Source organism: Oncorhynchus nerka, unplaced genomic scaffold, assembly GCF_034236695.1.
Source record: "Oncorhynchus nerka isolate Pitt River unplaced genomic scaffold, Oner_Uvic_2.0 unplaced_scaffold_1408, whole genome shotgun sequence".
NCBI classification, from domain to species: Eukaryota; Metazoa; Chordata; class Actinopteri; order Salmoniformes; family Salmonidae; genus Oncorhynchus; species Oncorhynchus nerka.
This window is the reverse complement of record NW_027039903.1, coordinates 6,512-34,402: the sequence shown is the minus strand read 5'-3', so window position 1 is coordinate 34,402 and position 27,891 is coordinate 6,512. Positions and strand designations below refer to the sequence as shown.

Genomic DNA, 27,891 nt, shown 5'->3' with positions numbered 1-27,891 from the left:
CTAAGGGAAGAGACCTTGAATCTCCTCCTCCAATGTGTTTTGAGAAGGAGGCAAGGAGAGAGGACTTGAGGAAAGATGAATAACTAGTTAGCTTCAAGAACCTTCTCCACTGAGAAAGAACCAGAAGGTTCTTCAAGAACCTTCTCCTCAGTGAACTAGCTGTAGACTTTGAAGACTGACCTCCAACAATATGTCTGCCAACGTCTCTCTGCCTGATATAACACTTTATTAAAATGACATTTCATTTAATCATGAAGAGAATCAGTATTCTCTGTCCAGTGCTGAAGGTGTTAACTTTTGTCAATTCAGTTCAATGGAAACCATTGGAGAGCAGGACCTCAATTCAGTTCAATGGAAACCATTGGAGAGCAGGACCTCAATTCAGTTCAATGGAAACCATTGGAGAGCAGGACCTCATTTCAGTTCAATGGAAACCATTGGAGAGCAGGACCTCAATTCAGAGCGTTGAATTATTTACACCATCCTAACGGCTGGTAAAAAGTCTCTCCTCTCTCCAACAGGTTGATAAGCATGTGTGTAATTGGACATAAAAGATGTTAAAGCTGCTGTGGAAATGGATTGGTGTCACCACTGTGGAAGAGTGAGTGCTAGAGAGAGAGAGGGAGCGGGAGGGAGGGAGGGGGAGGGAGATGTCCTGACTTAGCTTCGGATAATTGTTGAATGTAATGAGAACCGACATCACAAAATACCCTTTGAGGTTCATCTGGAAAAGAAAAGAGAAACGTTCTCTGAACTGTAAGTATGTTTGGTGTTGACTTTGTTTTAATGAACACAGGTCATGACCACCACTAGGCTGGAGAGACGGTGCTTATTTACTCAAACAGTATGCTAATGTCTGTTGCAGTGGCAATACAAATATACCAGTTTGTTTGTATAAATACAGAAACAGGCGGAGAGGGAGGGTGAACTAGAGAACATTTTACATTTGGTTAGGTTTGTCTCTCTTTGTGTTTCACTCGTTTAAAAAGCACTTTAGGGCCCTAATGTGGAACAGCCCTTTGCTGTCTAAATCATCCCTGTGTGGCTGTAGCATAGCTAGCCGTATCTCTAAATCATCCCTGTGTGGCTGTAGCATAGCTAGCCCTATCTCTAAATCATCCCTGTGTGGCTGTAGCATAGCTAGCCGTATCTCTAAATCATCCCTGTGTGGCTGTAGCATAGCTAGCCGTATCTCTAAATCATCCCTGTGTGGCTGTAGCATAGCTAGCCGTATCTCTAAATGCCTGTGGTTGTTTAGTATTCACCAGGCCACTGTGTCTCCTTTCCTAATAGGCTGTTAATCACGCGGCTCCTATCCGTCTAGGGCCTGTCATCACACCCACGTTCCAACACTGGTAAAGGAGAGGTTAATTACAATGTCTGTTCGTTTTCTCATTCAATCGCTCACTCTTTATCATTCTCTCTGTTCTGCCCTTTCTCTCTCTCTCTCTCCCTTTAAGCTTTATATTCTTCTACACCTCAGCTGTCATGATTACAACTGAGCTGTCCTGAGTCACAGGATGTTCTGAAGAGCAGCATTGTCTGTCCTGAGTCACAGGATGTTCTGAAGAGCAGCATTGTCTGTCCTGAGTCACAGGATGTTCTGCAGAGCAGCATTGTCTGTCCTGAGTCACAGGATGTTCTGCAGAGCAGCATTGTCTGTCCTGCTAGTCGTCGTAGCCAGTGTGTGCTAAATGCCTTAGCAGGTGACCAGTCACTTCTTATATCAAACACTTCTTATATCAAAGACCTGTCTCCAAAGCCAGGATTCATATGTTTTCCTTCAGGCTGTCTGCCTACACTGTATCCTGTATACCTGGTCCTTCGGTGTTGGAATACATATACTGGGCTTTGAATTACATTCCAGCCCGAGAGCAGAACTCCACTGTGTGTCTCTCTGTATCACTGGTGTCTTCATCCTCTAACCTGGTCCCAGATCTGTTTGTCCTGACTTCATCCTCTAACCTGGTCCCAGATCTGTTTGTCCTGTCTTCATCCTCTAACCTGGTCCCAGATCTGTTTGTCCTGTCTTCATCCTCTAACCTGGTCCCAGATCTGTTTGTCCTGTCTTCATCCTCTAGCCTGGTCCCAGATCTGTTTGTCCTGTCTTCATCCTCTAGCCTGGTCCCAGATCTGTTTGTCCTGTCTTCATCCTCTAACCTGGTCCCAGATCTGTTTGTCCTGTCTTCATCCTCTAACCTGGTCCCAGATCTGTTTGTCCTGTCTTCATCCTCTAATCTGGTCCCAGATCTGTTTGTCCTGTCTTCATCCTCTAGCCTGGTCCCAGATCTGTTTGTCCTGTCTTCATCCTCTAACCTGGTCCCAGATCTGTTTGTCCTGTCTTCATCCTCTAACCTGGTCCCAGATCTGTTTGTCCTGTCTTCATCCTCTAACCTGGTCCCAGATCTGTTTGTCCTGTCTTCATCCTCTAACCTGGTCCCAGATCTGTTTGTCCTGTCTTCATCCTCTAACCTGGTCCCAGATCTGTTTGTCCTGTCTTCATCCTCTAACCTGGTCCCAGATCTGTTTGTCCTGTCTTCATCCTCTAACAGATCTGTTTGGTCCCAGATCTGTTTGTCCTGTCTTCATCCTCTAACCTGGTCCCAGATCTGTTTGTCCTGTCTTCATCCTCTAACCTGGTCCCAGATCTGTTTGTCCTGTCTTCATCCTCTAACCTGGTCCCAGATCTGTTTGTCCTGTCTTCATCCTCTAGCCTGGTCCCAGATCTGTTTGTCCTGTCTTCATCCTCTAGCCTGGTCCCAGATCTGTTTGTCCTGTCTTCATCCTCTAGCCTGGTCCCAGATCTGTTTGTCCTGTCTTCATCCTCTAACCTGGTCCCAGATCTGTTTGTCCTGTCTTCATCCTCTAGCCTGGTCCCAGATCTGTTTGTCCTGTCTTCATCCTCTAACCTGGTCCCAGATCTGTTTGTCCTGTCTTCATCCTCTAACCTGGTCCCAGATCTGTTTGTCCTGTCTTCATCCTCTAACCTGGTCCCAGATCTGTTTGTCCTGTCTTCATCCTCTAACCTGGTCCCAGATCTGTTTGTCCTGTCTTCATCCTCTAACCTGGTCCCAGATCTGTTTGTCCTGACTTCATCCTCTAGCCTGGTCCCAGATCTGTTTGTCCTGTCTTCATCCTCTAACCTGGTCCCAGATCTGTTTGTCCTGTCTTCATCCTCTAGCCTGGTCCCAGATCTGTTTGTCCTGTCTTCATCCTCTAACCTGGTCCCAGAACTCCTATACTGTGTATGTCAATTATATTTAGTTTTTTGGCCCTTTTGAATTAAATTCTGTGTATCTTTCCATTTCACTAGTGACTTTATCCTCTCCCGCATGCTGAAGGATGTTGTTGTTCTACCATTACCCGGGATAGATGGGGATGAGATGTCACCTGGAAAGAATTATGGTTGTGGCGTTGGTGGTGAAATTACCCATGTGGGGGAACCAGCCGTAAACAGCTCAATAATGGTTAATTACTGGTTTTGGTTAATTACAAGTCAAAATGGGACCAGAGGACATTTATGGGCAAGCTGTCGAATAGAGGGGAGAGGTTGTGTTCCAGTCAACATGATTTATTGTTGGAGAATGGTTATGAGACATGAAGGGCCGTGTGTTCAAGGTTGCCATGTTGGAGAAATGTCTTGTTATATAAATGTTTAGGGAGGCCAGGTTTGAAAATAACAATTTCTTATGATACACAAGTTATGATACACAAAGATACTTGTGTTGAGGGTTGGTCGTGTTCAGGGTTGCCCGGTTCTAGATCCTCATGTTCTAGAAGAAGATGTTTTATTCCGGCAAACTGGATTTCTTGTTATGAGACTGAGATACGAAGGTCCTTGTGTTCGAGGTTGCCAGGTTGGAGTATATCCTAACCATGGTCCTGATTCTCAGCTATTCAATAGAAGGAGAAGTTGTATTCCATTAAACCTTTTCTTGTTTGAGAATAGCAGGTTATGACACATGAAGGTTGTCATATTCAGAGTTGCCAGTTTGGTCATGTCCGGGGATGCCAGGTTGAAGAATAACAATTATTTACCCTTGGCTCAACTGGTCTGGTTAGGAATAAGGCCTCTCATGGTATTCTGCAGTGATGTGCTTTTCTGTGGTGCACCAATGGGAAATGCAGTGCTTTACTAGTCAGACAAGGTTAAGGAGAGCCAACGACTCAGTTCTGTTTTAGTTTGTTACTCTGTTGCCCTGATGGGGAGTGAGTTGTGTTGACGATGAGCAATGTGACACTGTGTCTTTTCCAGTCAATTTCCAAACAATAAAGTGGCAAGAATGAATCAATAGTACAACATTCAAATCAAAATATGTCGATCCATCACCGATTACTCAGGTCTGTATCCATGTGCTCACATCTAGTCGATAAGTAGCAAAGTGCTCAATTGAGTAAATGACAGTTGGTCATGTAGAATGTAAATAAGTGGGGAACACATTTACTGTGGGGGACCTTGTACACTGTCCTGAATTGGGTATTACACACTCTACCCTCCTCAATCACTCTGTTCTATAATATTCAACAAGACGACTCAAGTTTAACTCAATTATGTCAATTAAGGAAGGCAATTGAAATTCCCCATTTAGATTTCAGTTTACTTCCTGAATTGACTGAGTTGAAATTGAATTGACCCCAATCATGATCTCAACCATAGACATGACTGTTTTAATGTCTCATTTACATTTAAGTCACATTTACATTTAAGTCATTTAGCAGACGCTCTTATCCAGAGCGACTTACAAATTGGTGCATTCACCTTATGACCTCCAGTGGAACAGTAGTGCATCTAAATCTTTTCAGGGGGAGGGGGGGTGAGAGGGATTACTTTATCCTATCCTAGGTATTCCTTAAAGAGGTGGGGTTTCAGGTGTCTCCGGAAGGTGGTGATTGACTCCGCTGTCCTGGCGTCGTGAGGGAGTTTGTTCCACCATTGGGGGGCCAGAGCAGCGAACAGTTTTGACTGGGCTGAGCGGGAACTGTACTTCCTCAGTGGTAGGGAGGCGAGCAGGCCAGAGGTGGATGAACGCAGTGCCCTTGTTTGGGTGTAGGGCCTGATCAGAGCCTGGAGGTACTGAGGTGCCGTTCCCCTCACAGCTCCGTAGGCAAGCACCATGGTCTTGTAGCGGATGCGAGCTTCAACTGGAAGCCAGTGGAGGGAGCGGAGGAGCGGGGTGACGTGAGAGAACTTGGGAAGGTTGAACACCAGACGGGCTGCGGCGTTCTGGATGAGTTGTAGGGGTTTAATGGCACAGGCAGGGAGCCCAGCCAACAGCGAGTTGCAGTAATCCAGACGGGAGATGACAAGTGCCTGGATTAGGACCTGCGCCGCTTCCTGTGTGAGGCAGGGTCGTACTCTGCGGATGTTGTAGAGCATGAACCTACAGGAACGGGCCACCGCCTTGATGTTAGTTGAGAACGACAGGGTGTTGTCCAGGATCACGCCAAGGTTCTTAGCGCTCTGGGAGGAGGACACAATGGAGTTGTCAACCGTGATGGCGAGATCATGGAACGGGCAGTCCTTCCCCGGGAGGAAGAGCAGCTCCGTCTTGCCGAGGTTCAGCTTGAGGTGGTGATCCGTCATCCACACGGATATGTCTGCCAGACATGCAGAGATGCGATTCGCCACCTGGTCATCAGAAGGGGGAAAGGAGAAGATTAATTGTGTGTCGTCTGCATAGCAATGATAGGAGAGACCATGTGAGGTTATGACAGAGCCAAGTGACTTGGTGTATAGCGAGAATAGGAGAGGGCCTAGAACAGAGCCCTGGGGACACCAGTGGTGAGAGCACGTGGTGTGGAGACGGATTCTCGCCACGCCACCTGGTAGGAGCGACCTGTCAGGTAGGACGCAATCCAAGCGTGGGCCGCGCCGGGATGCCCAACTCGGAGAGGGTGGAGAGGAGGATCTGATGGTTCACAGTATCGAAGGCAGCCGATAGGTCTAGAAGGATGAGAGCAGAGGAGAGAGAGTTAGCTTTAGCAGTGCGGAGCGCCTCCGTGATACAGAGAAGAGCAGTCTCAGTTGAATGACTAGTCTTGAAACCTGACTGATTTGGATCAAGAAGGTCATTCTGAGAGAGATAGCGGGAGAGCTGGCCAAGGACGGCACGTTCAAGAGTTTTGGAGAGAAAAGAAAGAAGGGATACTGGTCTGTAGTTGTTGACATCGGAGGGATCGAGTGTAGGTTTTTTCAGAAGGGGTGCAACTCTCGCTCTCTTGAAGACGGAAGGGACGTAGCCAGCGGTCAGGGATGAGTTGATGAGCGAGGTGAGGTAAGGGAGGAGGTCTCCGGAAATGGTCTGGAGAAGAGAGGAGGGGATAGGGTCAAGCGGGCAGGTTGTAGGGCGGCCGGCCGTCACAAGACGCGAGATTTCATCTGGAGAGAGAGGGGAGAAAGAGGTCAGAGCACAGGGTAGGGCAGTGTGAGCAGAACCAGCGGTGTCGTTTGACTTAGCAAACGAGGATCGGATGTCGTCGACCTTCTTTTCAAAATGGTTGACGAAGTCATCTGCAGAGAGGGAGGAGGGGGGGGAGGGGGAGGAGGATTCAGGAGGGAGGAGAAGGTTGCAAAGAGCTTCCTAGGGTTAGAGGCAGATGCTTGGAATTTAGAGTGGTAGAAAGTGGCTTTAGCAGCAGAGAGAGAAGAGGAAAATGTAGAGAGGAGGGAGTGAAAGGATGTCAGGTCCGCAGGGAGGCGAGTTTTCCTCCATTTCCGCTCGGCTGCCCGGAGCCCTGTTCCTTGGTTTACATTGTAAACACAAGTAAATGGCCCCTCTAACATCCTCTGTCTCCATCTGCCTCCCTGTTTATCTGGGTGAGTAAGGTTGTGTACTCTCAGGCAGGCTCTGAGGGCATTCATTAGCCTGAAGAGGTGGCCTGGAGGCAGGGTCTCCCCCTCCCTTCCTTGGCCCATGGTGCCTCTCTCCTGGGTTATTACCTGAGTTGTGTATATTAGCGTTTCTAATTGGACGAGTCAAGGTATTCCAATAAGTTTGTTTTCTTCTATCTTGTAGCCTAATGAACTGAGCCCTGCCTAAACATCCCTGACCTCATTAGCGCTGAGTACATTAAAACACAAATCCCATTTCCTATAGTGAACTCGGAGGCTAAAAGCCACTCAGACAAAGGGATGGCTTCTCTCCTAACGGACTGAGGAGGAATGAGTGTTGAAGATAGATAATACATGTAGTTTTCTTCTTCTAGCCGACCATCGTCTGTCCTAATGGGCATTACAGAGGTTAGAAGGTGTTTTCACACACAGATGGCCACATGCATGGCGCACACTACACACTACCAGGGTTGGAAAAAGTACTGAAATACCCTACTCAAGTAGAGGTAAAATTACTGGAATGACTCATATAAAAAGTGCGTAGAGTAAAAGTAATTGATTTAAATAAAAACATTGACCCTGACAATTAGCTAATTTCAGTAAGGTTACCTGAACGTTGTTTACACGTGATATTTTCCATGCATTATAGGAAGTGAGGAAATGAATGTACAGTAGGAACTAAGACAAGAAGGCACATCTGTATTAAAAAAAAAAAAACGTAAGTATTCGTAAAAAATATATATAATATTAACATTTGAAAATAAATTAAACATTCAAAGCAATTAAAGTGTAAAGATAAAAAAAGCAATACAAAATAAAGTGCATAAACCATAAAGTTACCAGACTTCAATATACTTCAGACTCCATATAATGTCTGTCTTTCACCAATTCAACCCTGTGTTACTAATTACTTTACACCTCTACACACTACACACACATACCAGAGGGACCCAAACTCACTCAATTACTATACAAATAAAACACTGACAAATTGCAACATCAACAGAGCAGCCCTCCCTTGGTGGTTGGTAATGGAAAACACCTGGCTGTAGTGCACGAAGACTCAACCATCTGGATTTAGTTAGTAAGACATACAAATGGGAATATGGCTAGCGTTCCTTGTTGGGCCTAACGTAAAGCCTTTTACAATAGCCATCAACCACACAATACAAGATGTGAGAGGGGGAGAGAAATGGGGAGGAAGAGAGGGGGAGAGAAATGGGGAGGAAGAGAGACGGATAGAGAGAGGGGAAGAGAGACGGATAGAGAGAGGGGAAGAGACACGGGTAGAGAGAGGGGAAGAGAGAGGGGAAGAGAGACGGATAGAGAGAGAGGAAGAGAGACGGATAGAGAGAGGGGAAGAGACACAGATAGAGAGAGGGGAAGAGAGACGGATAGAGAGAGGGGAAGAGAGACGGATAGAGAGAGGGGAAGAGACACGGATAGAGAGAGGGGAAGAGAGAGGGGAAGAGAGACGGATAGAGAGAGAGGAAGAGAGACGGATAGAGAGAGGGGAAGAGACACAGATAGAGAGAGGGGAAGAGAGACGGATAGAGAGAGGGGAAGAGAGACGTATAGAGAGAGGGGAAGAGAGACTGATAGAGAGAGGGGAAGAGAGACGGATAGAGAGAGGGGAAGAGAGACGGATAGAGAGAGGGGAAGAGAGAGGGGAAGAGAGATGGATAGAGAGAGGGGAAGAGAGACGGATAGAGAGGGAGGAAGAGAGACGGATAGAGAGAGGGGAAGAGACACAGATAGAGAGAGGGGAAGAGACACGGATAGAGAGAGGGGAAGAGAGACGGATAGAGAGAGGGGAAGAGAGACGGATAGAGAGAGGGGAAGAGAGACGGATAGAGAGAGGGGAAGAGAGAAGGATAGAGAGAGGGGAAGAGACACGGATAGAGAGAGGGGAAGAGACACGGATAGAGAAATGGGGAGGAAGAGAGACAGATAGAGAGACGGATAGAGAGAGGGGAAGAGAGACGGATAGAGAGGGGAAGAGAGACGGATAGAGAGGGGAAGAGAGACGGATAGAGAGAGGGGAAGAGAGACGGATAGAGAGAGGGGAAGGAATAGAGAGAGGGGAAGAGACACGGATAGAGAGAGGGGAAGAGACACGGATAGAGGGGAGAGACGGGAAGAGAGACGGATAGAAGAGACACGGATAGAGAGAGGGGAAGAGAGACGGATAGAGAGAGGGGAAGAGACACGGATAGAGAGAGGGGAAGAGAGACGGATAGAGAGAGGGGAAGAGAGACGGATAGAGAGGGAAGAGAGGGGAGAGAGATGGATAGAGAGAGGGGGGAAGAGAAGAGAGGATAGAGAGAGGGGAAGAGAGACGGATAGAGAGAGGGGAAGAGAGACGGATAGAGAGAGGAAGAGAGACGGATAGAAGAGGGGAAGAGACACGGATAGAGAGAGGGAAAGGGAGGAAGAGACACGGATAGATAGAAGAGAGACGGGAAGGGAAGAGACGGATAGAGAGAGGGGAAGAGAGACGGATAGAGAGAGAAGAGAGGGAAGAAGAGACGGATAGAGAGAGGGTAAGAGAGACGGATAGAGAGAGGGGAAGAGAGACGGATAGAGGGGAGAGGGGAAGAGAAGAGACACGGATAGAGAGGGGAAGAGAGACGGGAGAGAGGGGAAGAGACACGGATAGAGAGAGGGGAAGAGAGACGGAGAGGGAGATAGAGACGGATAGAGAGAGGGGAAGAGACACGGATAGAGAGAGGGGAAGAGGGATAGAGAGGGGAAGAGACACGGATAGAGAGAGGAAAGAGAGAGACACGGATAGAGAGAGGGGAAGAGAGACGGATAGAGAGAGAGAGGGAAGAGAGACGGATAGAGAGAGGGGAAGAGACACGGATAGAGAGAGGGGAAGAGACACGGATAGAGAGAGGGGAAGAGACACGGATAGAGAGAGGGGGGAGACGGAGAGAGGGAAGAGAGACGGATAGAGAGAGGGGAAGAGAGAGGGAAGAGAGAAGGGGAAGAGGAGGGAAGAGAGACTGATAGAGAGAGGGGAAGAGAGACGGATAGAGAGAGGGGAAGAGAGAGGGGAAGAGAGACTGATAGAGAGAGGGGAAGAGAGACGGATAGAGAGAGGGGAAGAGACACGGATAGAGAGAGGGAAAGAGCGAGGGGAAGAGACACGGATAGAGAGAGGGGAAGAGAGACGGATAGAGAGAGGGGAAGAGAGACGGATAGAGAGAGGGGAAGAGAGACTGATAGAGAGAGGGGAAGAGAGACCTATAGAGAGAGGGGAAGAGAGACGGATAGAGAGAGGGTAAGAGAGACGGATAGAGAGAGGGGAAGAGAGACGGATAGAGAGAGGGGAAGAGACACGGATAGAGAGAGGGGAAGAGAGACGGATAGAGAGAGGGGAAGAGACACGGATAGAGAGAGGGGAAGAGAGACTGATAGAGAGGGGAAGAGACACGGATAGAGAGACGGATAGAGAGAGGGGAAGAGACACGGATAGAGAGAGGGGAAGAGAGACTGATAGAGAGGGGAAGAGACACGGATAGAGAGAGGGAAAGAGCGAGGGGAAGAGACACGGATAGAGAGAGGGGAAGAGAGACGGATAGAGAGAGGGGAAGAGAGACGGATAGAGAGAGGGGAAGAGAGACGGATAGAGAGAGGGGAAGAGACACGGATAGAGAGAGGGGAAGAGACACGGATAGAGAAATGGGGAGGAAGAGAGACGGATAGAGAGAGGGGAAGAGAGACGGATAGAGAGAGGCGGAGGGAGAGAGGGATAATTCATCTCTGTATGTAAAATAGCAGTCCATCGAAACCCTATTCTCCTGGATGTCCTCACACAATGCTGCACTGAGTAATGCTGCCCTTTTATGTAAAAATGAACAGTCAACCATCGCACAGGGACGTGCACATGGAGTTTGCAAAGTGGATTTTCAAAGTGCATGCTAATTCTGGTTACAGCTGAAGTGGAAATTCACAACACCACAGAAGGTTTTTGCTCAGTCGTTAATTGAACACCTTGTTTCCGCCTCCCTTTTATGTTCAAACTGGGCATTGTGGGTTATGCTACGCTGCTACACTACAGCCATCGGACCGTTGAGGGAAGGCTTCCTTTGAAATCAATGAAAGCCGCTATACTGGCCGTGTTGCGTCACGTCCCATGGCAGCATCCAAGCTCAAGAATCGCGGAGGTTCAAATAAAATTGTAAGGCTGATGTGGGTTCATTCTATTGGATGAATTGAAATAATGAGAAATAAAGTTGATTTTGGTTGCATATGGCCTCCACTAGACTCCACTGGCTATTTTAGAAGATTTATGACGTCAAGAAGCTTCCAGCTAGCAGAAACTCCAGCTAGCAGAAACTCCAGCTAGCAGAAACTCAAGCTAGCAGAACCTCAAGCTAGCAGAAACTCAAGCTAGCAGAAACTCAAGCTAGCAGAAACTCAAGCTAGCTAGCTACATTGACTAGCTCGGTTTACAATGTAAACAAAAGCATCTTGTGTAATTAGAGAGTAATTTAGTACAACCACTAACGACAATTGAAGAGTACTTGTGAAAAACTGGCCCAAAGCTATCGCTGAGTATGATGCAGTACAGTAGGGAACATAAAGATACTCTTCCATTCCTCAAAAGGAGTTAGCCTGGTCCCAGATCTGTTTGTGTCCAAACATGACAATGACCTTAGGAGTTGGCAAGACACAAACAGATCTTGGATCAGCTGATCCCACCCCCCTGTACAGTCATGGAGATGTTTTGTCAGTAACTCCACTGGAGTCTATGAGAGACCTGTTGTCTATTAAACACGCACAGACTCACAGCAGGATCATTAAAGTGTTGACATGGTATCCAATGTGCTCTAATGAGTCAATGACTTCACCTTGATCACTATTATTCTGTATGAGTGACTGACTAATGGCATCCCACTGGGAACAGACGTCAGTTCAACGTCTAGTTTTGATGTACATTTGGTTGAGTTGTAAAATGACGTGAATTCAACCTGAAATCCCCCCCCAAATTATCACCATGTCATTATATTTTGGTTTGAAGTTGGGTGAAAAAAAATACAAAATTCCCTTACATAGATTACTTTTTTCAAATCACATCCGATTTCCACTTTCATTTAACATCATCACATTGAATTTGTGGGTTGAAATGATGTGGAAACAACATTGATTCAATCCGTTTTTGCCCAGTGGGATGTGTTTCAGAGGTTTATCGGATAGTTAAAGGGATAGTGAACTCACATTACAAAGAAAACAGGATTCAGAGTAAGGAAACCAATATGTCATTTGGTTGAACTATCCCTTGAAGTTTGATTAGATATCAAGTCAAGTATCTTTTATCCTTTAGCTTCACAGTTTAAAGGCACAGTACATCATTAAACTTCAAAGCAAGCTTACCAAGTCCAGACAAGTCCAGGCCTACAACATTTGAAAAAGAGCAGCACAGCATAGAGTGTTGTTGTGCAGTGGCATCTGCTTTGAGTTTGGCCATCCAATGCAAATGTGCTTTATTGTGGCTCAGATATCATTGTGTTAGATGTGGCTGGATGGGCAGAGCTGGGAGCCAGGCTTTCTTCCTTGGTTTGGAGCTGATCTGAGACCTGGGTTCAAATGCTGTAGTATTAGAACACTTTGAGTTAGCGTTAGCCTGCCTGGAGTGGGTGGAGTTTTGGGACTACTCCATTGGTTAAATTGTGTCAAGGCAAGCTCAATCGATCTTAAGTATTTGAAACATTTTGAACCCAGTTCTGCTGCTGATCCAGGTGAGGGGATGGGGTGCCGTGGCAATGGGCTGGTGTATACATGCTGCAGATGGGTGGGGGGTTATTTGGCTGCAGAGTGTCCTCATCCCTTATTCTATCAGATGTGGGCATTGCCTTACAGAGGTGATGATGGGGTTGAATGGGAATGAGAGGCTTTGAAGATGGAAACTCCATCTCCAGTTGGACAAAAGTTGTCCAGACAACTCCACACTAGTGTGTCATCAGATTAAGGCAAAGGATACGTCCTGATTCTCCACTCTTCTCCCAAACAGCATGTCTCTCCTGTCTCTCGCTAGTTGCACACTCATGATGTTTTGAAAAGGATGGGATAAGTGTCAGCATTGCCTGGAACACCATTCTGCCAGACCACTGACTTCACCTTCATCACTATTCTGCCAGAGGGCATGGATGGATTGAACAGTCTCTTTCCCCCAACATGACCACTGACTTCACCTTCATCACTATTCTACCAGAGGGCATGGATGGATTGAACAGTCTCTTTCCCCCAACATGACCACTGACTTCACCTTCATCACTATTCTGCCAGAGGGCATGGATGGATTGAACAGTCTCTTTCCCCCAACATGACCACTGACTTCACCTTCATCACCATTCTACCAGAGGGCATGGATGGATTGAACAGTCTCTTTCCCCCAACATGACCACTGACTTCACCTTCATCACTATTCTGCCAGAGGGCATGGATGGATTGAACAGTCTCTTTCCCCCAACATGACCACTGACTTCACCTTCATCACTATTCTGCCAGAGGGCATGGATGGATTGAACAGTCTCTTTCCCCCAACATGACCACTGACTACACCTTCATCACTATTCTGCCAGAGGGCATGGATGGATTGAACAGTCTCTTTCCCCCTACATGACCACTGACTTCACCTTCATCACTATTCTGCCAGAGGGCATGGATGGATTGAACAGTCTCTGTCCCCCAACATGACCACTGACTTCACCTTCATCACTATTCTGCCAGAGGGCATGGATGGATTGAACAGTCTCTTTCCCCCAACATGACCACTGACTTCACCTTCATCACTATTCTGCCAGAGGGCATGGATGGATTGAACAGTCTCTTTCCCCCAACATGACCACTGACTTCACCTTCATCACTATTCTGCCAGAGGGCATGGATGGATTGAACAGCCTCTTTCCCCCAACATGACCACTGACTTCACCTTCATCACTATTCTGCCAGAGGGCATGGATGGATTGAACAGTCTCTTTCCCCCAACATGACCACTGACTTCACCTTCATCACTATTCTACCAGAGGGCATGGATGGATTGAACAGTCTCTTTCCCCCAACATGACCACTGACTTCACCTTCATCACTATTCTACCAGAGGGCATGGATGGATTGAACAGTCTCTTTCCCCCAACATGACCACTGACTTCACCTTCATCACTATTCTGCCAGAGGGCATGGATGGATTGAACAGTCTCTTTCCCCCAACATGACCACTGACTTCACCTTCATCACTATTCTACCAGAGGGCATGGATGGATTGAACAGTCTCTTTCCCCCAACATGACCACTGACTTCACCTTCATCACTATTCTACCAGAGGGCATGGATGGATTAAACAGTCTCTTTCCCCCAACATGACCACTGACTTCACCTTCATCACCATTCTGCCAGAGGGCATGGATGGATTGAACAGTCTCTTTCCCCCAACATGACCACTGACTTCACCTTCATCACCATTCTGCCAGAGGGCATGGATGGATTGAACAGTCTCTTTCCCCCAACATGACCACTGACGTCAGAGGACTTTATTGGTAGAAGGGTCATGTTTCCCCAATACGCTGATCTTTTCCCCACTAATGGTTCAGGTTAGGATAGCAGGAAGCTGATCCTAGATCTGTACTTAGGGGAAACATCCCCCCGGAGCACTTTATTGGCCTCTAACTAACAGGTCATCAGTATGTGACACAGATGTTATCAGATAGGTCACTATTTAACTTCTCCTACTAAAATGTGCTCAACATGGACCATGGTTAACCTGATGTCATCACCCATTTCCCTGTAAGGTCTCTAATGGGTTCACCACAGTGGGTCTCTCCTATTCCTCACACACAAACTTAAACACACACACACACCCACCAGGTCATCTCCATGTGACTGAGGGGTTAAATCGTTACACCCACCAGGTCATCTCCATGTGACCGAGGGGTTAAATCGTTACACCCACCAGGTCATCTCCATGTGACTGAGGGGTTAAATAGTTACACCCACCAGGTCATCTCCATGTGACCGAGGGGTTAAATCGTTACACCCACCTGGTCATCTCCATGTGACCGAGGGGTTAAATCGTTACACCCACCTGGTCATCTCCATGTGACCGAGGGGTTAAATCGTTACACCCACCTGGTCATCTCCATGTGACTGAGGGGTTAAATCGTTACACCCACCAGGTCATCTCCATGTGACTGAGGGGTTAAATCGTTACACCCACCAGGTCATCTCCATGTGACCGAGGGGTTAAATCGTTACACCCACCAGGTCATCTCCATGTGACTGAGGGGTTAAATCGTTACACCCACCAGGTCATCTCCATGTGACTGAGGGGTTAAATCGTTACACCCACCAGGTCATCTCCATGTGACTGAGGGGTTCAATCGTTACACCCACCAGGTCATCTCCATGTGACCGAGGGGTTAAATCGTTACACCCACCAGGTCATCTCCATGTGACCGAGGGGTTAAATCGTTACACCCACCTGGTCATCTCCATGTGACTGAGGGGTTAAATCGTTACACCCACCAGGTCATCTCCATGTGACTGAGGGGTTAAATCGTTACACCCACCTGGTCATCTCCATGTGACTGAGGGGTTAAATCGTTACACCCACCAGGTCATCTCCATGTGACCGAGGGGTTAAATCGTTACACCCACCAGGTCATCTCCATGTGACTGAGGGGTTCAATCGTTACACCCACCAGGTCATCTCCATGTGACCGAGGGGTTAAATCGTTACACCCACCTGGTCATCTCCATGTGACAGAGGGGTTAAATCGTTACACCCACCTGGTCATCTCCATGTGACCGAGGGGTTAAATCGTTACACCCACCAGGTCATCTCCATGTGACCGAGGGGTTAAATCGTTACACCCACCAGGTCATCTCCATGTGACCGAGGGGTTAAATCGTTACACACACCAGGTCATCTCCATGTGACCGAGGGGTTAAATCGTTAAACCCACCAGGTCATCTCCATGTGACTGAGGGGTTAAATCGTTACACCCACCAGGTCATCTCCATGTGACCGAGGGGTTAAATCGTTACACCCACCAGGTCATCTCCAGATGTAATTAGAAGAGTCCCAACTTGGAGAATCAGACTCTGGTCTCCATGTTCTAACAGAAAGGAGGATTGATTACGGTGCAGTCAGAAAGCCAATGTGGACTTTTTCACTGGGATGGAGCAATTAAGCATCATTATAGTGGTGCTCTGCACAGAGTACAGCTGAGATGAGGGATATTATGTTGGCAAGGGGTGGATCTATGCCCCAGTCGATTTAAAAACCTATTAACGATGGCATGGATATATGGCCTGGCCTTCTTGCTGCTCAGTGGTCAGAAGGGTTACTGTTGTTGTTGTGATGATGAGGCATTGGGTTGCCAGGTGACGGTGATTATATGGGCTGGTGTGTAATAAAGCTTTTTATTATTTCCCTTATGCCTTGTCCAGGCCTTGTCTCTACAGGGGTTTATTACTGCTGATGCTGTTTGGACTGTACTCATTCTGCCCAATAGTCTCCCTCTGTCTCTCGCTCCCTCTGTCTCTCCTCTCTCTCTCTCTGTATCCTGAGTGTCTCTCCTCTGTCTCTGTATCCTGAGTGTCTCTCCTCTCTCTCTCTGTATGCTGAGTGTCTCTCCTCTCTCTCTGTATCCTGAGTGTCTCTCCTCTCTCTCTCTCTCTCTCTCTGTATCCTGAGTGTCTCTCCTCTCTCTCTGTATCCTGAGTGTCTCTCCTCTCTGTCTCTGTATCATGAGTGTCTCTCCTCTCTGTCTCTTTATCCTGAGTGTCTCTCCTCTCTGTCTCTTTATCCTGAGTGTCTCTCCTCTCTGTCTCTTTATCCTGAGTGTCTCTCCTCTCTCTCTCTGTATCCTGAGTGTCTCTCCTCTCTCTCTCTCTCTCTCTCTCTGTATCCTGAGTGTCTCTCTCTCTCTCTCTCTCTCTCTCTCTCTCTCTCTGTATCCTGAGTGTCTCTCCTCTCTCTCTCTGTATCCTGAGTGTCTCTCCTCTCTCTCTCTGTATCCTGAGTGTCTCTCCTCTCTGTCTCTGTATCATGAGTGTCTCTCCTCTCTGTCTCTTTATCCTGAGTGTCTCTCCTCTCTGTCTCTTTATCCTGAGTGTCTCTCCTCTCTCGCTGTATCCTGAGTGTCTCTCCTCTCCTCTCTCTCTCTCTCTGTATCCTGAGTGTCTCTCCTCTCCTCTCTCTCTGTGTATCCTGAGTGTCTCTCCTCTCTCTCTGTATCCTGAGTGTCTCTCCTCTCTCTCTCTGTATCCTGAGTGTCTCTCCTCTCCTCTCTCTCTGTGTATCCTGAGTGTCTCTCCTCTCTCTCTGTATCCTGAGTGTCTCTCCTCTCTCTCTCTGTATCCTGAGTGTCTCTCCTCTCTCTCTGTATCCTGAGTGTCTCTCCTCTCTCTCTGTATCCTGAGTGTCTCTCCTCTCTGTCTCTTTATCCTGAGTGTCTCTCCTCTCTCTCTGTTTCCTGAGTGTCTCTCCTCTCCTCTCTCTCTCTGTATCCTGAGTGTCTCTCCTCTCTGTCTCTGTATCCCGAGTGTCTCTCCTCTCTCTCTCTGTATCCTGAGTGTCTCTCCTCTCTCTCTCTCTGTGTATCCTGAGTGTCTCTTCTCTCTCTCTGTGTATCCTGAGTGTCTCTCCTCTCTCTCTCTCTCTCTATATCCCGAGTGTCTCTCCTCTCTCTCTGTATCTTGAGTGTCTCTCCTCTCTCTCTCTGTATCCTGAGTGTCTCTCCTCTCTCTCTCTGTATCCTGAGTGTCTCTCCTCTCTGTCTCTGTATCCTGAGTGTCTCTCCTCTCTGTCTCTGTATCCTGAGTGTCTCTCCTCTCTCTCTCTGTATCCTGAGTGTCTCTCCTCTCTGTCTCTGTATCCCGAGTGTCTCTCCTCTCTCTCTCTGTATCCTGAGTGTCTCTCCTCTCTCTCTCTCTGTATCCTGAGTGTCTCTTCTCTCTCTCTGTGTATCCTGAGTGTCTCTCCTCTCTCTCTCTCTCTCTCTCTCTCTCTCTCTCTCTCTGTATCCTGAGTGTCTCTCCTCTCTCTCTGTATCCTGAGTGTCTCTCCTCTCTCTCTGTGTATCCTGAGTGTCTCTCCTCTCTCTCTGTATCCTGAGTGTCTCTCCTCTCTGTCTCTTTATCCTGAGTGTCTCTCCTCTCTCTCTGTTTCCTGAGTGTCTCTCCTCTCCTCTCTCTCTCTGTATCCTGAGTGTCTCTCCTCTCTGTCTCTGTATCCCGAGTGTCTCTCCTCTCTCTCTCTGTATCCTGAGTGTCTCTCCTCTCTCTCTCTCTGTATCCTGAGTGTCTCTCCTCTCTGTATCCTGAGTGTCTCTCCTCTCTCTCTCTGTATCCTGAGTGTCTCTCCTCTCTCTCTCTGTATCCTGAGTGTCTCTCCTCTCTCTCTCTGTATCCTGAGTGTCTCTCCTCTCTCTCTCTGTATCCTGAGTTATTCTCCTCTCGCTCTCTCTGTATCCTGAGTGTTTCCTTATCATGTCTCTCCTCTTGTTGTCATCTCCACCCCAGGCCTGGCTGACTGAGATCCATGATTACGCCCAGCAGGATGTGGTCCTGATGCTGCTGGGAAACAAGGTGAGGTTTCCTGGGTTAGGCCTGAACCCAGACGGACATACCTGCAGCCACATCAGACGGCAGCACAGACACAACACAGACACAACAGACAGGCAGACAGGCAGACACAAAGAAAACAGACAGACAGACACAACACAGACACAACAGACAGGCAGACACAAAGAAAACAGACAGACAGACACAACACAGACACAACAGACAGACAGACAGGCAGACACAAAGAAAACAGACAGACACAACAACCATAAACAATAGACAGAGAAACCAAATAAACTGTACAGTATAAACGTAGCCCAGGACTTGGAGGATCTATTCACAGTATATCCTCATAGTGTAACACTAAATCTACCTTTTAAGTGAGAATACACATTTTTCTGAAGCTCAAAAAGAAAGGAAATTCACATGAGCACCACAATGCCTACTCCACCCATGCTCTAACAAGGTTTTCCAACACACAGCTTTGACCTAATACAGTAGCTGTGTTGGTCTATTGTACTTTAAAACGACATGTAGGCAGGTTACAATCATTCTGGTTTTAACATTGAGCATCAATCTGAGCCTACTTAGTAAGCCGGCGTCCGGATTCACTTGTATATGTTCTATGAGTACTTCAGTGTCTACTTCCTGATTCAAAATTATGTCCATTGGAACAATAAATTTATCTCTAGTCTACTGGAATTGCTTCTAACCCTGACACATCTGCTGCCAGATAACAACACAGACACAACACCAGATCAGCACATATGCAGGAGGGATGTAACAAATCACTGCTAATATAAATAAGTCCCATCCACATACTGCTAGAACAGGGAACAGATGCTTGGTCCAGAAGTTTAGTCTAATCTAAACAGTCCCCACACACCGGGAATCATCCCCTCATTAGAATGCTCACACATAATCTAGACTCAAGAATTGTAGGTCTGATCCCATATTCTGTACGGAATGTGTTGTTTTCCATTACGTAACCCTCCTGGAACAAGGGGATTTTTAAGACAAGCCCCTGCATTGGTGATAGTGAGACTGAGGCTAGTCATGCATGGTGGTGGTATGGTGGTATCAGAGAATCTCTACCTTTCTCATCTCTCTCTTTCTGTCTTTCTTTTGGTCTCTCTCTCTCTTGCTTTTCTTTTTCTGATCTCTCCCCAGGCTGATGCCACACAGCAGAGGGTGGTGAAGAGAGAGGATGGAGAGAGGCTGGCCAAGGTGAGTGTCACTTTAAAGAAATGAGTTAATACTGAGGAAGATGCAGATTGACTCGAACAGTGAACGACACCACGGTCAATTAACTGTCTCCCTCTCTCTTTCTCTGTATCTATCTCTCTCTGTGTATCTCTCTCTCTCTGTGTATCTCTCCCTCTGTGTATCTACAGTTGAAGTCAGAAGTTTACACACACCTTAGCTAAATACATTTAAACTCAGTTTTTCACAGTTCCTGACATTTAATCCTAGTGAAAATTTCCTGTCTTAGGTCAGTTCGGATCACCACTTTATTTTAAGAATGGGAAATGTCAGAATAATAGTAGAGAGAGTGATTTATTTCAGTATTTTATTTCTTTCATCACATTCCCAGTGCGTCAGAAGTTTACATACACTCAATTAGTATTTGGTAGCATTGCCTTTAAATTGTTTAACTTTGGTCAAATGTTCCGGGTAGCCTTCCACAAGCTTCCCACAATAAGTTGGGTCATTTTTGGCCCATTCCTCCTGACAGATCTGGTGTAAATGCGTCAGGTTTGTAGGCCTCCTTGCTCGCACACACGTTTTCAGTTCTGCCCACAAATGTTCTATAGGATTGAGGTCAGGGGCTTTATGACGGCCACTCCAATACCTTGACTTTGTTGTTCTTAAGCCATTTTGACACAACTTTGGAAGTATGCTTGGGGTCATTGTCCATTTGGAAGACCCATTTGCAACTGAGCTTTAACTTCCTGACTGATGTCCTGAGATGTTGCTTCAATATATCCACATAATTTTCTTTCGTCATGATGCCATCAATTTTGTGAAGTGCACCAGTCCCTCCTGCTGCAAAGCACCCCCACAACATGATGCTGCCACCCACGTGCTTCACGGTTGGGATGGTGTTCTTCGGCTTAACAAACCTCTCCCTTTTTCCGATGGTCATTATAGGCATTGAGTTCTATTTTTGTTTCATCAGACCAGAGGACATTTCTCCCAAAAATACGATCTTTGTCCTAGTTTGCAGTTGCAAACTGTAGTTTGACTTTTTTTAATGGTGGTTTTGGAGCAGTAGCTTCTTCCTCGTTTAAACTCTCTCGGATATGCGGGACAGTAGCGTCCCAACTGGCCAACATCCAGTGAAAATGCAGAGCACCAAATTCAAATAAATTACTATAACATCTTAACTTTCATGAAATCACACATTCAAGATACCAGATTAAAGCTACACTTGTAGTGAATCCAGCCAACGTGTCAGATTTCAAAAAGGCTTTTCGGCGAGCGATGCTATTATCTGAGGATAGCAGTAAACAAAGACAGAAAAGCATATTTCAACCCTGCAGGCGCGACACAAAACGCAGAAATAAAGATAGAATTCACGCCTTACGAGCTTCTTCTGTTGGCACTCCAATATGTCTCATAAACATCACAAATGGTCCTTTTGTTCGATTAATTCCATCGATATATATCCAAAATGTCAATTTATTTGGCGCATTTGATCCAGAGAAACACTGGTTCCAAGTCGTGCAACCTGACTACAAAATGTCTCATAAGTTACCTATAAGCTTTGTCCAAACATGTCAAACTACTTTCCTAATACAACTTTAGGTGTTTTTTAACGTAAATAATCAATAAAATTGAAGACGGGATGATCTGTGTTCAATACCGGAGGAAAACAAAGTGGAGCGAGCTTTTCAGGTCACGCGCCTCTATCAAAGAGTACACTTCCCTCATTCTGAACAGTGTTACTTCATTTCTCAAAGGAAAAACCTCAACCAATTTCTAAAGATTGTTGATATCCAGTGGAAGCGGTAGGAACTGCAGGGAAGTCCATTAGAAATCTGGATTCCCAATGAAAACTTGAAAAGAGAGTGACCTCAAAAAAGAAAAATCTGAACGTTTGTCCTCAGGGTTTTGCCTGCCAAATAAGTTATGTTGTACTCACAGACATGATTCAAACAGTTTTAGAAACTTCAGAGTGTTTTCTATCCAAATCTAATAATATGCATATCTTAGTTTCTGGGTCTGAGTAGCAGGCCGTTTACTTTGGACACGCATTTCATCTGGACGTGAAAATACTGCCCCCTGTCCCAAAGACGTTAACTGTGGATATAGATACTTTTGTACCTGTTTCCTCCAGCATCTTCACAAGGTCCTTTGCTGTTGTTCTGGGATTGATTTGCACTTTTCGCACCAAAGTATGTTCATCTCTAGGAGACAGAACGCGTCGCCTTCCTGAGCGGTATGACGGCTGCGTGGTCCCATGGTGTTTATACTTGCGTACTATTGTTTGTACAGATGAACGTGGTACCTTCAGGCGTTTGAACCAGACTTGTGGAGGTCTACAATTTTTTTTCTGAGATCTTGGCTGATTTCTTTTGATTTTCCCATGATCTCAAGCAAAGCGGCACTGAGTTTGAAGGTAGTTCTTGAAATACATCCACAAGTACACCTCCAATTGACTCAAATGATGTCAATTAGCCTGACAGAAGCTTCTAAAGCCATGACATCATTTTCTGGAATTTTCCAAGCTGTTTAAAGGCATGGTCAACTTAGTGTATGTAAACTTCTGACCCACTGGAATTGTGATGCAGTGAATTATAAGTGAAATAATCTGTCTGTAAACAATTGTTGGAAAGATTACTTGTGTCATGCACAAACTATAGTTTGTTAACAAGAAATTTGTGGAGTGGTTGAAAAACGAGTTTTAATGACTCCAACCTAAGTGTATGTAAACTTTCGACTGTATCTGTCTCTTTATATATATATATATATATATATATATATATATATATATATATATATCTGCATCTCTCTTTGTCTGTGTGTCTTTTTCTCTCTCTATCTCTCTCTGTATCTCTCTCTCTGTATCTCCCTTTCTCTGTATCTCTCCTCTCTTTTTCTTTCTCTCTCTTTTTCTCTCTCTCGGTATCTCTCACTCTCGCTCTCTCTCTCTGTATATATATCTCTCTGTTTCTCTCTTTCTTGCTCTCTCTCTGTCTGTCTCGCTCTCACTCTGTCTCTCTCTCTCTCTTTCTCTCAATTCAATTCTAGCAGCTTTATTGGCATGGAAAACATATGTATACGTTGCTAAAGCACTCTCTCTCACTCTCTCTCTCACTCTCTGTCTCACTCTCTCTCACTCTCACTCTCTCTCTCTCTCTCTCTCTCACTCTCTCACTCTCTCACTCTCTCTGTCTTTTATTGGACTCAGTCCATTGATCTAATTCATATTGATTTTCACTGTTGGGAGGAAAATGCACCGTCTTCAAAAATCAAAGATAAATATCAAGAAGAAAGGCCAGGTTTATGAGATATTACTGTACCATAGAACCTGAATGTAGTCTGTCTGTGTACAGTATCTTTGCACCAAGGATCTTTGCACCACGGCCTGCGATCTTGATATTATCTACAGACTTTTTAATGCTTCTATAGGATGGACATCTAGTCTCATTTTTCATATGTTTGTATTTTCTCTATAAACACATGCATACAATACAATAGTGAGGAATATTTAGTTTAACTCAATTTCACAGCAATGCACTCTCAGATGAATACAGATACTGGTGCAAATAGGACTTTGAACGTTGCAGGAAATGTGAATACACTTTCTCATTCCCCCTGACTACCACTGTGGAACACGGCTACAATACAAATATCAAAGTGCCTTGCAGACCTGGGTTCAGCTACTATTTGAAATCATGTCAAATAGTTTAGATGGGCTTGATTGAACTTGCTTTCGCAATGGAACCAATAAGAAAGTCTCAAAATTCCAAACCCTGTGCATCCTACTCTCCAGACAGGCTAAAGCAAACGCTCAAAGTATTTAATAGACTTCAAATAGTATTTAAACCCAGTCTGGTGCATACCTCTAGTGCTGATAGCATAAACCTGGAGAGAGGAACACATTAGCCTAGTCATTACTATGGTGCTGGATGCTGAGACAAATCTCCCACGCACACCCAGCCTGAGGAATTCTTTGTCACATAGCTAGTATTCCAATCTGCTCATTGGAATGGTTCTGAAGGTGCACTCCCAGCAGTACTATAGTCACCCCAGGACAGATGTGTTGTAGTGTCTGTATTATTTCCCTGTGGGTCTCTGTGTTGTTGTGTCTTCTGGGTGCTGATGGTGAATGTTAATATGGGTTTATGCTCAATATTCTTTGTCATTAGCTGCTGTGCCTAAAACACACACATCATTTGTTACTGCCTGGCCAGCCAGGGGGCAACAATGGTCTCTAATACTGTTACCATTAGCAGCAAAGTAACCTTGTCCCCAGGCTATCAGGGAGGATATCTGGTGCTCTAGACTAGCTACAAAGACACTCAAGACAATGTGAATGTGGCGTGTTCAACTCAAGATACCCTGCCTGTCTGTTTCCCTGCAGGAGTTTGGGGTTCCATACATGGAGACCAGTGCAAAGTCTGGCCTCAATGTGGAGTTATCCTTCACTGCTGTGGCCAAGTGAGTATGAAACTACACAGGGGTCCAGTCCAGAAACAAGCCCTAGCCCCTCTCCTCTATTGTTTAGTCCCTGGCCTCTAGCCTTTAGCCCCTTGTCCCTGGCCTCTAGCCTTTATCCCCTTGTCCCTGGTCTCTAGCGTCCTTGTCCCTGGCCTCTAGCCTTTAGCCCATTGTCCCTGGCCTCTAGCCTTTAGCCCCTTGTCCCTGGCCTCTAGCCTTTAGCCCCTTGTCTCTAGCCTTTAGCCCCTTGTCCCTGGCCTCTAGCCTTTAGCCCCTTGTCTCTAGCCTTTAGCCCCTTGTCCCCGGGTCTCTAGCCTTTAGCCTCTAGCGTTTAGCCCCTTGCCCCTGGCTTCTAGCCTTTAGTCCCTGGCCTTTAGGCCCTTGTCCCTGCCCTCTAGCCTTTAGCCTTCAGACCCTGGCCTCTAGCCACAAGACCCTAGCCTCTAGCTTTCAGCCCCTACACCATGACCTTTAGCCTCTAGTCTTTATCCCCTTGTCCCTGGCCTCTAGCCTTTAGCCCCTTGTCCCTGGCCTCTAGCCTCTAGCCTTCAGCCCCTACACCATTACCTTCTAGCCTTCAGTCCGTAGACCCTGGCCTCTAGCCTTCAGTCCCTAGACCCTGGCCTCTAGCCTTTAGCCTCTAGCGTTTAGCCCCTTGTCCCTGGCTTCCAGTCTTTAGTCCCTGGACTTTAGGCCCTTGTCCCTGCCCTCTAGCCTCTAGTCCCTGGCCTTTAGCCTTCAGACCCTGGACTCTAGCCTTTAGCCTCTAGTCCCTGGTCTTTAGCCTTCAGACCCTGGACTCTAGCCTTAAGCCACTAGACCCTAGTCTCTAGCCTTCAGTCCCTGGCCTCTAGGCTTCAGCCCCTACACCATGACCTCTAGCCTTCAGTCCCTAGACCCTGGCCTCTAGCCTTCAGTCCCTAGACTCTGGCCTCTAGCCTTCAGTCCCTAGATGCTGGCCTCTAGCCTTTAGCCTCTAGTCCCTGGGTCTTTAGCCTTTAGACCCTGGCCTCTAGCCTTAAGCCACTAGACCCTAGCCTCTAGCCTTCAGCCCCTAGAACCTGGCTTCTAGTCTTCAGTCCCTGGCCTCTAGCCTTCAGCCCCTACACCATGACCTATAGCCTTCAGTCCCTAGACCCTGGCCTCTAGCCTTCAGCCCCTAGACCCTGGCTCTAGCCTTCAGTTCCTAGACCCTGGCCTCTAGTCTTCACTCCCTAGACCCTGGCTCTCTCTCTCTCTATTCATTTACACTGTTCCACTTCCTCCTACTCGACTTCTCACTCCATTCCATCTCTTTGTCTCTTTTCCTCCTCCCTTCTGACCTCTTCCTTTCTCTCTCAGAGAGCTGAAGCACAGGTCTAAGAAGGAGCCCAACGAGCCCAAGTTTAAGCTTCAGGACTACGTCAACAAGGAGATGAAGAGTGCTGGATGTGCATGTTAGAACACTGGGTGTGTGTGTGTGCGTACGTGTGCGCGTGCTAGCTCGTGTCCTTCTCCACGTCAGATGTGTTACACTCATACAAGGTGATGTTATATGACTACCTGTGGCCTCAGCCTGTGAGATAGAGAGCCGATCATGTGTGAGATATACCTACGTCACTAACCACCCAGTTTGTCTTTCCTTTGTCCTCTATGCTCTCTGAAATGATCCATTATGTCCATATTCTAAGGTTATCTGTGAGGCGTCTCACTCCTCTCCTCACCTCCCTCTTTTCCTCTCCTTTCTCTCCACCTCTCTCCCATCTCTCCTCACCTTTCTCTATTCCTCTCATTCCTCTTCTCTCCTCTCTTCACCTCTCTCCCATCTCTCCTCTCCTCACCTTTCTCTATTCCTCTCCTTTCTCTTCTCTCCTCTCTTCACCTCTCTCCCATCTCTCCTCTCACCTTTCTCTATTCCTCTCCTTTCTCTCTTCTCCTCTCTTCACCTCTCTCCCATCTCTCCCCTCCTCACCTTTCTCTATTCCTCTCCTTTCTCTCCTCTCTTCACCTCTCTCCCATCTCTCCTCTCACCTTTCTCTATTCCTCTCCTTTCTCTCTTCTCCTCTCTTCACCTCTCTCCCATCTCTCCCCTCCTCACCTTTCTCTATTCCTCTCCTTTCTCTCCTCTCTTCACCTCTCACATCTCTCCTCTCCTCACCTTTCTCTATTCCTCTCCTTTCTCTCTTCTCCTCTCTTCACCTCTCTCCCATCTCTCCTCTCACCTCTCTCTATTCCTCTCCTTTCTCTCCTCTCTTCACCTCTCTCCCATCTCTCCTCTCACCTTTCTCTATTCCTCTCCTTTCTCTCTTCTCCTCTCTTCACCTCTCTCCCATCTCTCCTCTCCTCACCTTTCTCTATTCCTCTCCTTTCTCTCCTCTCTTCACCTCTCACATCTCTCCTCTCCTCACCTTTCTCTATTCCTCTCCTTTCTCTCTTCTCCTCTCTTCACCTCTCTCCCATCTCTCCTCACCTTTCTATTTTCCTCTCCTTTCTCTCTTCATTCCTCCTGTTTTCTGGGACCCACTGCTCCACCTCCTTCTGCATCTGTGAATGTACTTCTATATCCAGCCATGACTCTTACCCCATCAGTGCTGTCTGACACTGTTAACCCTATTACTATCTGACCATGTTAACCTAGTCTGACCATGTTAACCCTATGACTGTCTGACCGTGTAACCTAGTCTGACCATGTTAACCTTATGACTGTCTGACACTGTTAACCCTATGACTGTCTGACCATGTTAACCCTATGACTGTCTGACCATGTTAACCCTATGACTGTCTGACCGTGTAACCTAGTCTGACCATGTTAACCTTATGACTGTCTGACACTGTTAACCCTATGACTGTCTGACCATGTTAACCCTGACTGTCTGACCATGTTAACCTTATGACTGTCTGACCCTGTTAACCCTATGACTGTCTGACACTGTTAACCCTATGACTGTCTGACCCTGTTAACCCTATGACTGTCTGACACTGTTAACCCTATGACTGTCTGACCCTGTTAATCCTATGACTCTGACCCTGTTAACCCCATGACTGTCTGACCCTGTTAACCCTGACTGTCTGACCCTGTTAACCCTGACTGTCTGACCCTGTTAACCCCATGACTGTCTGACCCTGTTAACCCTATGACTGTCTGACACTGTTAACCCTATGACTGTCTGACCCTGTTAATCCTATGACTGTCGGACCATGTTAACCCTGACATGACTGTCTGGCCTCTATGACTGTCTGGCCATGTTCTATGACTGTCTGGCCATTTCCTCTCTGACTGTCTGACCCTGTTAACCCCATGAGTCTGACCCTGTTAACCCTATGACTGTCTGACCATGTTAACCCTATGACTGTCTGGACTGTCTGACCATGTTAACCCTGACTCCTGACCCTCCATGACTGTCTGCCACTGTCTGTGTTAACCCCATGAACCCTGTTAACTCCATGACTGTCTGACCCTGTAAACCCCATGACTGTCTGACCCTGTTAACCCTATGACTCTCTGACCATGTTAACCCTATGACTGCCTGACCATGTTAACCCTATGACTGTCTGGCCTTGACTGTCTGACCCTGTTAACCCCATGACTGTCTGACCCTGTTAACTCCATGACTGTCTGACCCTGTAAACCCCATGACTGTCTGACCCTGTTAACCCTATGACTCTCTGACCATGTTAATCCTATGACTGTCTGACCATGTTAACCCTGACTGTATGACTAATCCTGACCACCCTGTTAACCCTATGACTGTCTGACCACCTTGTTAACCTGTCTATGACTGTCTGACCATGTTAACCAATGACTGTCTGACCATGTTAACCCTATGACCTTATGACTG

General features: G+C 46.7%; 1 protein-coding gene across 1 annotated transcript in view; it reads left to right on the top strand.

The window, feature by feature from the left end:
- The window catches only part of LOC135568764 (ras-related protein Rab-26-like), a 111,730-nt gene extending 84,483 nt beyond the window's left edge, over positions 1 to 27,247 (top strand). Inside the window, exons 5-8 of the mRNA XM_065015471.1 lie at positions 18,365 to 18,430; positions 19,577 to 19,633; positions 23,997 to 24,073; positions 25,415 to 27,247. Of these exons, the coding sequence (XP_064871543.1) occupies positions 18,365 to 18,430; positions 19,577 to 19,633; positions 23,997 to 24,073; positions 25,415 to 25,514 (300 nt within the window). The 3' untranslated portion in view covers positions 25,515 to 27,247. The remainder of the gene's footprint in view (positions 1 to 18,364; positions 18,431 to 19,576; positions 19,634 to 23,996; positions 24,074 to 25,414) is intronic.
- Positions 27,248 to 27,891: the final 644 nt, after the last annotated feature.